Below are 15837 nucleotides of genomic sequence, written 5' to 3'. Positions count from 1 at the left end.
GCTGCCTGGGGTGGTGATGGAGGCAGATACATACATTAGGGACATTAAAGAGACTCTTAGATGGGCACCTGGATGAAAGGAGAATGGAGGGTTACGTGGGAGGGAAGGGTTAGATTGAGCATGCAGTAAGTTAAAGGGCCAACACAACATCATAGGACGAAGGGCCTGTAATGTGCTGTAGTGTTCTATGGTCTATGTACCTGCCTCTACCACCGCCCTGGGCAGTGTGTTTCTCTTAGCATGCTCTATGCAAAAAAACACCTTAAAATTATGCCCCCTCGTATTAGTCATTCCCACCCTGGGAAGCAGTCTTGGGCTGTTCACTCTATCCATGCCAAGTGTCTAGTTAGGAATGTACATGATATCTGCTGTGTTACTCTCTGTTCCTCCATTAGAGGGCATGTGCTATAACGAGAGGGTGGGCTAACTTGTGCTGTGTTCCCTGGAGCAGCGGAGGCTGAGGGGAGGTCTACAAGATTATGAGAGGCATAGATAGGGTAGACAGACACTATCTATTTCCCAGGGTTGAAATGTCTAATACCAGAGGGCATGCATTTAAGGTGAGTTCAGGTAATTTTTAAGGAGATGGAAGGGGCATTTTTTTTTACAGAATGCACTGCTTGGGGTGGGAGTAGAGGCAGATACATTAGAGACTTTTAAGAGACGTTTAGATAGGCACGTGAATGTGAGGAAAGGGAGGAAAATGGAATGTTTTGGACATTGTGTAGGCAGAGGTGATTAGTTTACTAACTGAGTTGGTTGAGTACAATATTGTGGGCCTGTTGAGAAAGACCTGTTCCTGTGCTGTACTGCTCTGTGTTCCAAGGTGCAGTGGTTCACCGAGGCCACCACTGGGTTCCAGGAATTCGGCAGGTGCTCCTTGAGGATTTTGTCTTCAATGGCCTGGCTGCTGCGTAATTTAAATAATGATTGTTTGATTGTCCCCGCAGTAACTCAAGGGCTGCGCCGGGCCGATATTGGACTCATTTTTCTCCCTTTATTGATTGTGTGATTACTCTGCCATTCTGTGATGATTAGGCAAATTCCATTATCGATAAAGGGGAACTGATTGAGGATGTTGTACTATGGACATCATTCTGGCTGTTTAAATAAAGATCGCTGTGTCAGAGTGTTTACATCCAGCCCCCTGTCCTCCCTAGCCACATCTACTGCCTATCTGGAAGTACACATTAAACGCGCACAGCACACAATCCCACAAAGCCTTGAGATAGTAGTTTACTGCTTCTGTTACTGATGTTAATTTATTTACGTAGAGATACAACGCAGAACAGGTCCTTCCAGTCCACTGAGCTGTACCACCCAACAATCCATCTAGTTAACCCTAACCTAGTCACAGGAAAGTTTACAATGACCAATTAATCTATTAATTGATGTGTCTTTGGACTATTGGAAAAAACCAGATCACCCGGAGGAAACCCACGCACGCATGGGAGGAACTTGCAAACTTTCTTACAGTTGGCGCTGTAATTGAACTCTGATCTCTGATGCCCGAGCTGCAATAGTATTGCGTTAACCACTACACTACCATATTGATGATGAAATTATTAATGGTTAATCACACAAGATGGAATCAACTTCTCTTTTTGTTGAAATTGTATAAGGCCTAATTTAGAGTGTTGTGTATAGTTCTGGTCAGATTGTAAAGGGAATTTACAAGGATATTGCCAGGATTTGAGGATCTGAGTTATAGGGAAAGGTTGAATAGGTGCGGACTTTATTCCATGGAGTGTAGGGGAATGAGGGGAGATTTGATAGAGGTTTACAAAATTATGAAGGATATAGATCAGGTAAACGCAAACAGGCTTTTTCCACTGAGGTTGGGTGAGACTAGAACTCGAAGTCGTGGGTTAAGGATAAAGGTGAAATATTTAAAGGGAGCCTGAGGGGAAACTTCTTCACTCAGAGGGTAGTGAGAGTGTGCAACGGGCTAACAGAGAAGGTGGTGGATGCGGGTTCAACTTCAACATTTAAGAGAGGTTTGGATGAGTACATGAACGTGAGGGGTATGGAGGGTTACGGTCCTGGTGTGAGTCGATGGGACTAGGCAGAGTAACAGTTCTGTACAGACTGGATGGGCTGAAGGGCCTGTTTCTGTGCTGTAGTGCTCTATGGCTTCATCATCTCCATGCAGCACACTGAAGTCAAGCACCCAGCACTGCCCACAAACACTGCAAGAGGTGATGAACCCAGTATATATATATATGAGTGTGAATGTGTGTATATATGTATATGTGTGTGTATATATATCTCATAAAACTCCAGAATTGATTGTGAGCAAGCAGGCAGTTTCAATACCACCCTTAGGAGTGTTGAGCACAGCAGCGATCAATATTGCAAAGAGCAGGATGTAAATCGTCACTGCAGCAGACATGCTTAGGGGCAGAGCACGCAACTCCCAGAGAACAGAGATAACCAGGCTGTAATCGGCAAAGACTCGAATGTATGGTAATGATCATCGCTCCTTCTACTGAGTTTTTATTTTAGACCACAGGACACAAGAGCAGAATGAGGCCACTCAGCCCATCGAGTCTGCTCCACCATTCCATCATGGCTGATTCATTATGCCTCTCAACCCCATTCTCCTGACTTCTCCCCGTAATGTTTGACACCCCGACTAACCAAGAACCTATCCACCTCCACCTTAAATATACCCAATGACTTGGTCTGTAGCAATGAATTCCATAGATTCACCACCTTCTTAATTGCAAATGTCACTCCACTCTTCAAGAAGGGAGAAAGGCAGAAGAAGGGGAATTATAGTCCAGTTAGTCTGACCTCAGAGGTTGGGAAGATGTTGGAGTTGATTATTAAGGATGAGGTCTCAGGGTACCTCGAGGCACATGATAAAATAGACCATAGTCAGCATAGTTTCTTCCAGGGAAAATCTTGCCTGACAAGCTTGTTGGAATTCTTTGAAGAAATAACAAGCAGGATAAACAATAGAGAATCGGTTGACATTGTGCACTTGGATTTTCAGAAGGCCTTTGACAAGGTGCCACACATGAGGCTGCTTAATAAGCTACATGCCCATAGAATTACGTCGAAGACTCTAGCATGGATAAAGCAGAGGCTGATTGGCAGGAGGCAAAGAGTGGAAACAAAGGGAGACTCTGCAGATTTCCTCGTGTTTGGAGCCTTTTCTGGTTGGCTGCCAGTGATTAGTGGTGTTCCACAGGGGTCTTCTTTGAGACCAATTCTTTTTATGTTATGTGCCAAAGATTTGGATGGTGGAATTGATGGCTTTGTTGCAAAACTTGCAAACAATATGAAGGTAGGTGGAGGGACAGGTAGTACTGAGGAAATAGAGAAGCTACAGAAGGACTTAGATTAGGAGAATGGGCAAAGAAATGGCAGATGGAATACTGTGTCCGGAAGTGTATGGTCATGCACATTAGTAGAAGGAATGAAAGGGTTGACTATTTTCTAAATGGAGAGAAAATACAAAAAAACTGAGATGCAAAGGGACTTGGGATTCCTTGTGCAGGATTCCCTAAAGGTTAATTTGCAGGTTGAGCCTGTGGTGAGGAAGGCAAATGTGATGTTAACATTCATTTCAAGAGGACTAGAATATAAAAACAAGGATGTAATGTTCAGACTTTATAAAACACTGGTGAGGCTTCAAAGAGTATTGTGAGCAAATTTGGACCCCTTGTCTTAGAAAGGATGTACTGAAACTGGAGAGGGTTCAAAGGAGGTTCACAAAAATGATTCCAGGATTGAATGGCTTGTCATATGAAAAGTGTTTAATGGCTCTGGGCATGTATTCACTAGAATTTAGAAGAATGAGGAGAAACCTCATTGAAACCTAACCTATCAAATGGTGAAAGGCCTTGATAGAGTGGATGAGGAGAGGATGGTTCCTATGGTGGGAGAGTCTCCAGAGAACGCAGATTCAAAATAGAGGGGCGTCCTTTTAGAACAAAGATGAGGAGGAAATTCTTTAGCCAGAGAGGGGTGAATCTGTGGGATTCTTTCCCACAGGCAGCTGTGAAGGCAAAGTCTTTATGTGTATTTAAGGCAGAGGTTGATAGATTCTCGATTGGTTAGGGCATGAAAGGATACAGGGAGAAGGCAGTAGATTGGAGCTGAGAGGAAAATTTGACCAGCCCTCAAAGAGCAGACTCAAAGAGCCAAATGGTCTAATTCTGCTCCTATATCTTATGGTCTTATGGCTAAAGAAATTCCTCCTCATCTGTGTACTAAAAGGACATCCTTCTATTCTGAGGCTGTGCCCTTTGGTCCTAGACTCCCCCAGGATAGGAAGCATTCTCTTCACATCCACTCTATTTGGCTTTTCAATATTCGATAGGTTTCAATGAGATTTCTCTCCCCCCCCCCCCAGCCCCCACCCCTTTTTTCTGAACTCCAGCATTTATATGATTTCAGGATAAGATTATGAAAGGTTTATGTTATGTTGACCCTGTGTAAGGCATTGGTGAGGCTACATTTGGAGAATTATGTGCCGTTCTGGTCACCTATATACAGGAAAGATACCAATAAGCACAAAAGCGTACCGAGAAAATTTACAAAGATGTTGCTGGGTCTTGAGGAGATGAGTTATTGGAAAAGGTGAATGAGTTAGGACTTTATGCTCCGAAACGTAGGAGAATGAAAGGGAATTTGTGGGATATAGATAGGGATACAGGAATGCATGCAGAGTTTTTCCACTGAGGCATCCTGTTCATGGATTCACTCCACTCTCCTCCATCTCTGCGCTCCAATTTGTGCCCATTGATGTCTACTTCTGATCTTCTCATAGCCTCTCCTTCCCAGTCAGCTGCCTGTCTACTACTGCAGCTCCTTGTGCCCAAGGGGATCTCTCTCTAATTCCTATGTTGTAGAGTCATTCGGCAAAGAAACAAGACCTTTGGCTCGCCTCATTAACACCGACCATTAAGCCCACCTATACAAATCCCATGTGCTGGCACTTAATCCATCGCCTTCTCTGCTTGGTAAATGCTGAGATTCCCCTTAAATGGTGATTCTGATAGACACGTCTCATCAACCCTGTATGACAATGGGAAATGGCTCAGAGGTTATCCTGAATAAAACGACCACGAGTTCGCAGGGGTTATGGAGTCATAGAACGGTACAGTTGTTGTTCAGACCGAACATCAGAATGGGGAAGAAATGTGATCTAAGTGTCTTTCACTGTGGTATAATTGTTGGTGCCTGACAGGATGGTTTAGTATCTCAGGAACTGCTAATCTCTGAGGATTTCCCATACAACAGATTCTAGAATTTACAGAGAATGATACGAGAAATAAAAAATATCCAGTGAGTGGCAGTTCTGTGGGCGAAAAATGCCTTGTTAATGAGAGAGGTCAGAAGAGAATGGCCAGACTGGTTCAAGTTGACAGGAAACCAGCAGTGACTCAAATAACCACACATTCAAACAGTGGTGTGCAGAAGAGCATCTCTGAACGCACAACACATTGAACCTTGAAGTGGATGGGCTACAGCAGCAGAAGACCACAAACATACACTCAGTGGCCACTTTATTAGGTACAGGAGATAGCTAATTAAATGATGACTGAGTGTATATGTGTGTGTGTGTGTATGTGTATATATATATACACACACATATACACATACAGTATATGATGGTCTTGACCTTCAGTGTGTTTATGTTTTGGACATCGGCACTTTAAATGGTATTGTACTCAGACATCACAATATTTCCCTTGATTTCTGCTTTGACTGTTACTTCTATCTGATTAAGTGCGTCCCCGTTCCTTAAGCAATCTGTAAAGGCTCCTTAGTGAGTGCATGTGTGAGGATTTTGTGAAACGAGAGTATTGATGAGCTGAGCTGCTCGTAAGTCAATGGTAGGCATATTGTTGTGCTGTGCTGGGAGAAATGCTGTTGAATTTAGAGGGATATTACTGTGTAGAAGGTGTGGGAGTTTGCAAATAGGAAGGGTGAAAGTGACTTGATAGAGATGTACACGATGCTAAGAGACATAGATTGAGTGGACAGCCAGAGATTTTTTTCCCAGGGTAGAAATGGCTAAAACAAGTGGGCATAATTTTAAGGTGATTGGAGGAAAGTATAGGGAGGATGTCACAGATAAATTTTTTACACGGAGTGGAAGGGGCGTGGGGCAGATACATTAGGAACTTTTAAGAGACTCTTGGATAGGCACGTGCATGATAGAAAAATAGAGGGCAATGTAAGATGGAAGGATAAGATTGATCTTAGAATAGGTTAAAGGTCAGCATAACATTGTGGGCTGAAGGGCCTGTACTTTGCCGTATTGTTCTATGTTCTTTGTCACGTCAGAGACCGTGTGTTGCTGAGTTGATGAACTCAGGTCATGTTGTTCTGTCGAACTGTCTATAGCAGTCCTAGTTGTCTCCACCATATTGAATGGTCACCTTTCTCTCACTCAGGCGCCAACCCCTTGCTGCAGAACGACATGGGACACACACCCGTCGATTATGCCCGGGAAGGAGAAGTCAAGAAACTACTGAAGGAAGCTGAAGTGAAGGCAAGTGTATCGGCTTATCTCTATATCCTGAGACCCATGCGGGCATGTTGTTTACCTGCTGTTTTCCATGTTATAGACAATGACTTAGGCTTCTGTCCAGTAGCTAGGCAAGGCTGAACTGGCAGCATTGTGGCTAGCTTGACACTTTACAGTGCCAATGATCGAGGTTCAAATCCCGTTGCTGTTGGGAAGGAGTTTGAATGTTCTCCCCTTGTCAATATGGGTTTCCTCCAGATTTTTCCCACTTTCCAAAGACGTACGGGTTAATAAGTTGTGGCGTGCTATGTTGATGCAGGAAACGTGGCTGTCCCCAGTACACCTTTGTCATCGACACAGAACGACACATTTCACTGAGTGCTTCAGTGTATGTAAGACCATGAGACATAGGAGCAGAATCAGGCCATTCGACCCATCGAGTCCTTTCTATATTCGATAGATTTCAATGAGATCCGCCCCCCCCCCATGTACATCTGACAAATACAGCTAATCTTTTCTTAATAAAAGAGTTGTTTTTAGAGCACAGGGGGTGTTGCACTTTTGGAGAGGCCAGTTTTGGGAAGGAATGTGACAGAGTCAAGAGTTATACAACACAGAAACAAGCCCTCCAGCCCAACTAGTCCATGCTGACTAAGATTCCTATACAAGCTAGTCCTATTTGCCTGCCTTTTAGCTCATCTCCTTTTAAATCTTTCCTATCTTTGTACCAGCTATTCAACTGAGGGAATCTAGAACTGTACAAGTCATTTAGCTCACGATGTTGTGCCAAGCTTTTAGCCTGGTCTAAGATCAATATAACCCTTCCCTCATACATAGCCCTCAATTTTTATGTCATCCATGTGCCTGTTTAAGACTCTTAAATGTCTCTAATGTATCTGTAGTGTGCTCTACACACCCACAATTCTGTGTAAAAACACCTGCCTCTGGCATCCCCCCTATATTTCCTCCAATCACCTTTAAGTTATGCCCCCTCTTATTGGCCATTTCCACCCTGGAAAATACAGAAAGATAGGCAGGAAGGCAGAGGAGGTGGGGTGGCGCTGTTAATTAAGGATGAGATCAGGGCGACTGTGAGAGACGATATAAGGTCTTTGGAGCAGAATGTTGAATCCATCTGGGTAGAGATTAAGAATAGTAAAGGGAAAAAAAAAATCACTGGTGGGTGTTGTCTATAGGCCACCTCATAAAAATATTGCAGTGGCAGAGGCAATTAACCAAGAAATAACTGAGGCTTGTAAGAACAGAACAGCAGTTGTCATGGGGGATTTTAACTTCCACATAGATTGGATGCATCAGGTTGGACAAGGAAGTCTTGAGGAGGACTTCATAGAATGCATCTGTAATGGCTTTCTTGAACAGCATGCTAGTGAACCTACAAGGGAAAATACTATCTTAGATCTAGTCCTGTGCAATGAGACAGGTAAGATTAACGATCTTGTAGTCAGGGATCCTCTTGGAAAGAGTAATCATAGTATGATTGAATTTCGCATACAGATGGAGGGTAAAATAATTAGATCTAAAACTAGTATATTATGCTTGAACGAGGGAGACTACAACTGGGTGAGGGAGGAGTTGGCTAATGTGCATTGGGAGCACAGGCTATTTGGTAGGACAGTTGAGGAACAGTGGAATACTTTCAAAGAGGTTTCTCACAGTGTTCAACAAAAGTATATTCCAGTCAAAAGTAAGGACAGTAAGTGTGGAGAGAGCCAGCCTTGGATAACTAAGGAAATAAAAGATAATATCAAATTAAAAGCTCGTGTACAAAGTCGCAAAGAGCAGTGAGAGACTGGAGGATTTGGAAAACTTCAAAAAGCAACAGAGAACAACTAAACAAGAAATAAGGAAAGATAGAGTATGAAATTTTGGATCGGGACTACAGAGCGTCATGGGAGCTGAATTCTGAAGGAAGGCAGTTTTTTCTAAAAACTTCTTCAAGTGCAAGAAGGGCGAGACTGCGCAAGCGTGTGACGTCAACAGGACCGCGCGGAGAGTTTAAAAAGGCAGGTTCCTGCCAACGGCTCTCTTTTGGATCAGGACTACAGAGCGTCATGGGAGCTGAATTCTGAAGGAAGGCAGTTTTTCAAAAAAACTTCTTCGAGTGCAAGAAGGGCAAGACTGCGCAGGCGCGTGACATCAACAGGACCGTGTGGAGAGTTTAAAAAGGAGACCACCCTATACAGCGGGCAGCTGTCGGAGCGGGCAGTGGAGTGAGTGGGAGCAGAGTGTAGGGCTTCGGCGGTAAACAGGAAGAGGCGAGAGCGAAGCGCCAACTCTTTTTTCTTCCCCCCCCCCTTCGCGAATCGGCCCGGACAGACAGGAACAGCAGGGCTCTCACAGTTAAAGGTACAAGCTAACGGTTTAAAAAGTTCATCTGTTTGGCGAGGTAAGTGGGTGAGTAGACTTATTTTTCCTGTTTCATTCCTGTAGAATTAGATAGCATGCCTACAGGGTTAGTGCTTTGTTCAGGGTGTCAGATGTGGGAATCCTGGGAGACCTCCAGCCTCCCTGATGGCCACATCTGCATCAGGTGCACCGAGATGCAGCTCCTCAGAGACCTTGTTAGGGGTCTGGAGCTGCAGCTTGATGACCTACTGCTTATTAGGGAAAGTGAAGAGGTGATAGACAGGAGCTACAGGGAGGTAGTCATCCCTAGGCTACAGGGGTCAGAAAACTGGGTCACTGTCAAGAGAGGGAAGGGAAATGCCCGGATAGTGGAGAGCACACCTGTGGCTGTCCTCTTCCGCAACAAATATCTTGTTCTGGATGCTGTTGAGGGGGATGACCTGACGGGGGACGCCCACGGTGACCGGGTCTCTGGCACTGAGCCTGGCGCTGTTGTGCAGGAGAGAAGGAGGGAGAAGAGAAATGCGGTAGTCGTGGGGGATTCCATAGTCAGGGGAATGGACAGGAGATTCTGTGAGCCTGATAGAGATACCCGCATGGTGTGTTGCCTCCCAGGTGCCAGGGTATGGGATATCTCGGATCGGGTCCTGAATATTCTGAAGGGGGAGGGTGAGCAGCCAGTTGTCTTGGTACATGTTGGTACCAATGACATAGATAGGACAAAGGAGGAGGTCTTGAAGAGAAATTTCCAGGAGTTAGGAAGGAAGCTGAGAAGCAGGACCTCCAGGGTAGTAATCTTGGGATTGCTACCTGTGCCATGTGCTAGCGAGGGCAAGAAGAGTCGGATCAGGCAGATGAATGCGTGACTGAGAGACTGGTGTAGGGGGCAGGGCTTCAGATTCTTGGATAATTGGGATCTCTTCTGGGGGAAGTATGACCTGTTCAAAAAGGACAGGTTACACCTGAACCCTAAGGGGACCAATATCCTGGCGGGAAAGTTTAATAGAGCTGTTAGGGAGGGTTTAAACTAATTTGGCAGGGGGATGGGAACCGGAATGACAGAGCGGAAGAAGGGGAAAACAGAAATAAATCTAAGATAGTGAGCAGTAAAGATGTCAGGAAAGACAGGCAGGTGATGGGGCAAATTTGTAGCCATTGGGTTGAGTTGCAGTGCAATAAAGTTGCAGTGAAATCAAAGTGAAATGTGTCAAACACTGGTCTTAAGGTGTTATACTTAAATGCACGCAGCATAAGGAATAAGGTGGATGATCTTGTCGTACAGCTACAGATTGGCAGGTATGATATTGTGGTCATCACTGAGACCTGGCTAAAGGATGCATGTCTCTGGGAGCTGAACGTCCAAGGATACACGGTGTATCGGAAGGATAGGAAGGTAGGCAGAGGGGGAGGCGTGGCTTTATTGGTAAGAAATGATATTAAATCATTAGAAAGAGGTGATATAGGATCGGAAGGTGCAGAATCTTTATGGGTTGAGCTAAGAAATAGCAGGGGTAAAAGGACCCTGATGGCAGTTATTTATAGGCCTCCAAACAGCTGCAGGGATGTGGACTACAAATTACAACAGGAAATAGGAAAGGCTTGTCAGAAGGGCAGTGTTATGATAATTGTAGGGGATTTTAACATGTGATTGGATTGGGAAAATCAGGTCGGCACTGGATCTCAAGAGAGAGAATTTGTAGAATGTCTGCGAGATGGCTTTTTAGAACAGCTTGTTGTTGAGCTCACTAGGAGATCGGCTGTACTGGATTGGGTATTGTGTAATGAATCGGAGGTGATTAGAGAGATTGAGGTGAAGGAACCCTTAGGAGACAGTGATCATAACATGATTGAGTTCACTGTGAAATTTGAAAAAGAGAAGCCGAAATCTGATGTGTCGGTATTTCAGTGGAGTAAAGGAAATTACAGTGGCATGAGAGAGGAACTGGCCAAAGTTGACTGGAAAGGGACACTGGCGGGAAAGACAGCAGAGCAGCAGTGGCTGGAGTTTATGTGAGAAATGAGGAAGATGCAAGACAGGTATATTCCAAAAAAGAAGAAATTTTCGAGTGGAAAAAGGATGCAACTGTGGCTAACAAGAGAAGTCAAAGCCAAAGTTAAAGCAACGGAGAGGGCATACAAGGAAGCAAAAATTAGTGGGAAGACAGAGGATTGGGAAGTTTTTAAAACCTTACAAAGGGAAACCAAGAAGGTCATTAAGAGAGAAAAGATTAACTATGAAAGGAAGCTAGCAAGTAATATCAAAGAGGATACTAAAAGCTTTTTCAAGTATATAAAGAGTAAAAGACAGGTGAGAGTAGATATAGGACTGATAGAAAATGATGCTGGAGAAATTGTAGTGGGAAATAAGGAGATGGCAGAGGAACTGAACAAGTATTTTGCATCAGTCTTCACTGAGGAAGACATCAGCAGTATACCGGACACTCAAGGGTGGCAGAGAAGAGAAGTGTGCGCAGTCACAATTACGACAGAAAGTACTCAGGAAGCTGAATAGTCTAAAGGTAGATAAATCTCCTGGACCAGATGGAATGCACCCACGTGTTCTGAAGGAAGTAGCTGTGGAGATTGCGGAGGTATTAGCGATGATCTTTCAAAAGTCGATAGATTCTGGCATGGTTCCGGAGGACTGGAAGATTGCAAATGTCACTCCGCTATTTAAGAAGGAGGCAAGGAAGCAAAAAGGAAATTATAAACCTGTTAGCTTGACATCGGTGGTTGGGAAGTTGTTGGAGTCGATTGTCAAAGATGAGGTTACAGAGTACCTGGAGGCATATGACAAGATAGGCAGAACTCAGCATGGATTCCTTTAAGGAAAATCCTGCCTGACAAACGTATTACAATTTTTTGAGGAAATTACCAGTAGGCTAGACAAGGGAGATACAGTGGATGTTGTATATTTGGATTTTCAGAAAGTCTTTGACAAGGTGCTACACATGAGGCTACTTAACAAGATAAGAGCCCATGGAATTACAGGAAAGTTACATACGTGGATAGAGCATTGGCTGATTGGGAGGAAACAGAGAGTGGGAATAAAGGGATCCTATTCTGGTTGGCTGCCGGTTACCAGTGGTGTTCCACAGGGGTCCGTGTTGGGGCTGCTTCTTTTTACATTGTACATCAACAATTTGGATTATGGAATAGATGGCTTTGTGGCTAAGTTTGCTGACGATACAAAGGTAGGTGGAGGGGCCGGTAGTGCTGAGGAAACGGAGAGTCTGCAGAGAGACTTGGATAGATTGGAAGAATGGGCAGAGAAGTGGCAAATGAAGTACAATGTTGGAAAGTGTATGGTTATGCACTTTGGCAGAAAAAATAAATGGACAGACTTTTATTTAAATGGGGAAAGAATTCAAAGTTCTGAGATGCAATGGGACTTGGGAGTCCTCGTACAGGATACCCTTAAAGTTAACCTCCAGGTTGAGTCAGTAGTGAAGAAGGCGAATGCAATATTGGCATTTATTTCTTGAGGAATAGAGTATAGGAGCAGAGATGTGATGTTGAGGCTCTATAAGGCGCTGGTGAGACCTCACTTGGAGTACTGTGGGCAGTTTTGGTCTCCTTATTTAAGAAAGGATGTGCTGACGTTGGAGAGGGTACAGAGAAGATTCACTAGAATGATTCCGGGAATGAGAGGGTTAACATATGAGGAACGTTTGTCCGCTCTTGGACTGTATTCCTTGGAGTTTAGAAGAATGAGGGGGAGACCTCATAGAAACATTTCGAATGTTGAAAGGCATGGACAGAGTGGATGTGGCAAAGTTGTTTCCCATGATGGGGGAGTCTAGTACGAGAGGGCATGACTTAAGAATTGAAGGGCGCCCATTCAGAACAGAAATGCGAAGAGATTTTTTTAGTCAGAGGGTGGTGAATCTATGGAATTTGTTGCCACGGGCAGCAGTGGAGGCCAAGTCATTGGGTGTATTTAAGGCAGAGATTGATAGGTATCTGAGTAGCCAGGGTATCAAAGGTTATGGTGAGAAGGCGGGGGGGTGGGACTAAATGGGAGAATGGATCAGCTCATGATAAAATGGCTGAGCAGACTCGATGGGCCGAATGGCTGACTTCTGCTCCTTTGTCTTGTGGTCTTGTGGAAAGTAGCACAAAATATAAAAACAGATAGCAAAAGTTTTTATAAATATATAAAGTGGAAGAGGGTGGCTAAAGTCAACATAGGTCCCTTGGAAGACGAGAAGGAGAAGTTGATATTGGATGATAAGGAAATGGCTGAGGCATTGAACGATTATTTTGTGTTGGTCTTCACGGTGGAGGACATGTCTAATATGCCAAAGAAGAATGTTATGGACGAAATGGGAGGTGAGGCCCTCGATAGAATCATTGTCACTAAAGAGATAGTGATGAGCAAACTAGAGAGCCCATCAATGGGGACGGGAGCGGTTCCGGAGGATTGGAGGGTTGTGGATGTTGTTCCCTTATTCAAGAAAGGGAGTAAAGATAGCCCAGGAAATTATAGACCAGTGAGTCTTGCCTCAGTGGTTGATAACTTAATGGAGAAGGTCCTCAGAGGCAGAATTTATGAACATTTTGAGAGGTATAATATGATTAGGAATAGTCAGCATGGCTTTGTCAAAGGCAACTCGTGCCTTACGAGCCTGATTGAACTTTTTGAGGATGTGACTAAACACATTGATGAAGGTAGAGTAGTAGATGTAGTGTAAATGGATTTCAGCAAGGCATTTGTTAAGGTACCCCATGCAAGGCTTATTGAGAAAGTAAGGAGGCATGTGATCCAAGGGGACCTTGCTTTGTGGATCCAGAACTGATTTGCCCACAGAAGGCAAAGAGTGGTTGTAGACGGGTCATATTCCGCATGGAGGTTGGTCACCAGTGGAGTGCCTCAGGGATCTGTTCTGGGACCCTTACTCTTCATGATTTTTATAAATGACCTGGATGAGGAAGTGGAGGGATGGGTTAGTAAGTTTGCTGATGACACAAAGGTTGGAGGTGTTGTGGATAGTGTGGAGGGCTGTCAGAAGTTACAGTGGGCCATTGATAGGATGCAAAACTGGGCTGAGAAGTGGCATATGGATTTCAACCCAGATAAGTGTGAGGTGGTTCATTTTGGTAGGTCAAACATGACAGAATATAGTATTAATGGTAAGACTCTTGACAGTGTGGAGGATCAGAGGGATCTTGGGGTCGGAGTCCATAGGACACTCAAAGCAGCTGTGCAGGTTGACTCTGTGGTTAAGAAGGTGTACGGTGTATTGGCCTTTATCAATTGTGGAACTGAGTTTAGGAGCCGAGAGGTAATGTTGCAGCTATATAGGACCCTGGTCAAACCCTACTTGGAGTACTGTGCTCAGTTCTGGTCGCCTCACTGTAGGAAGGATGTGGAAACCATAGAAAGGGTGCAGAGGAGATTTACAAGGATGTTGCCTGGATTGGGGAGCATGCCTTATGAGAATAGGTTGAGTAAACTTGGCCTTTTCTCCTTGGAGCAATGGAGGATGAGAGGAGACCTGATAGAGGTGTATAAGATGAAGAGAAGCATTGATCATGTGGATAGTCAGAGGCTTTTCCCCAGGGCTGAAATGGTTGCCACAAGAGGACACAGGTTTAAGGTGCTGGGGAGTAGGTACAGAGGAGATGTCAGGGGTAAGTTTTTCACTCAGAGAGTGGTGAGTGCATGGAATGGGCTGCCGGCAACAGTAGTGGAGGCGGATACGATAGGGTCTTTTAAGAGACTTCTGGGTCTTAAAACATGGATCTTAAAAAAATAGAGGGCTTTAGGTAAACCTAGTAATTTCTAAGGTAGGGACACGTTCGGCTCAACTTTGTGGGCCGAAGGGCCTGTATTGTGCTGTAGGTTTTCCATGTTTCTATGTTTCTAAGAAGATCGATGAGGGGAAAGAGTATAATCTAGAAGGTAATAGTGAGGCCAGGCAAGTCGGGTACGGGGTTGAAGTAAGAAGCTGGGAGGTGATAGGTGGAAAGGGCAAAGGGCTGGAGAAGAAGGAATATGATATGAAAGGAGAGTGGACCATAGGAGAAAGGAAAGGAGAAGGGTCACCAGAGGGAGGATAGGCAAGTGAGGAGAGGAGATAAGAGCAGAGCCAGAATGGGGAGCTGAAGAAGAGAAAAGGGGAGGGGGAAATTTCCATAATCCGTAATTCCATAATACTTCATGTAAATATGTTAATCTTTTGCTAAACTCCAAAGGTGTTACTCTTTGATCGTGTTTGTCCTCTCGATGTAGATTATCTTATGGCATTATTTCAGAACTGAACAGGGGAGATCTCCTTGATGTCCTGACCAATAAACATCTTGGTGTCCCATTCTGGCTCAGACTCCCAGCAGTGCACTTGACTTGGGTCACTGCCAGCTCTGTAAAAGCAATTCAATCAGTCTTTGCTTTCAAATGCCTCTGCCATCCCTATCTTTGTATTCTTCTCCAGTCCCACTGTGCAGGGGGAGGCCTGGCACTGGTTCAGGCCTCTTTCTGCTCACTCTGAGGATCAATACGCTCTTCGATGAGTGTAGCCAGCTCAGTGTCACGTACACGTAGACCCTCAACAACATAAAATTGCACATTAATCTATTTGATCATAAGACATAGGAGCAGAATTAGCCATTCAGCCCATCGAGTCTGCTCCACCATTCCGTCATGGCTGATTTATTATCCCTCTTAACCCCATTTTCCTGAATTCTCCCTGTAACCTTTGATGCCCTTACTAATAAAGAACCTATCAACCTCCACTTTACATATACCCAATGACTTGGCCTCCACAGCCATCTGTGGCAATGAATTCCACAGATTCACCACCCTCTGGCTAAATAAATTCGTTGTCATTTCTGTTCTAAAGGGATATCTTTGTATTCTGAAGTTGTGCCCGCTGGTCCTAGACTCCCCCAGTATTTGAAAAATCTTCTCTACATCCACTCTGTTCAGGCCTTTCAATATTTGATAGATTTCAGTGAGATTGACCCTTATTCTACTAAACCCC

General features: G+C 44.4%; 1 protein-coding gene across 1 annotated transcript in view; it reads left to right on the top strand.

Annotated features, from left to right (window-relative positions):
- The window catches only part of clpb (ClpB family mitochondrial disaggregase), a 191334-nt gene that overhangs the window by 84489 nt on the left and 91008 nt on the right, over nucleotides 1–15837 (top strand). The window contains exon 6 of the mRNA XM_072262522.1: nucleotides 6414–6511. Within this exon, the coding sequence (XP_072118623.1) occupies nucleotides 6414–6511 (98 nt within the window). The remainder of the gene's footprint in view (nucleotides 1–6413; nucleotides 6512–15837) is intronic.

The sequence above is a fragment of the Mobula birostris genome, chromosome 7 (assembly GCF_030028105.1).
Source record: "Mobula birostris isolate sMobBir1 chromosome 7, sMobBir1.hap1, whole genome shotgun sequence".
Lineage (NCBI taxonomy): Eukaryota > Metazoa > Chordata > Chondrichthyes > Myliobatiformes > Myliobatidae > Mobula > Mobula birostris.
This window is presented reverse-complemented; position numbering and strand designations above follow the sequence as displayed.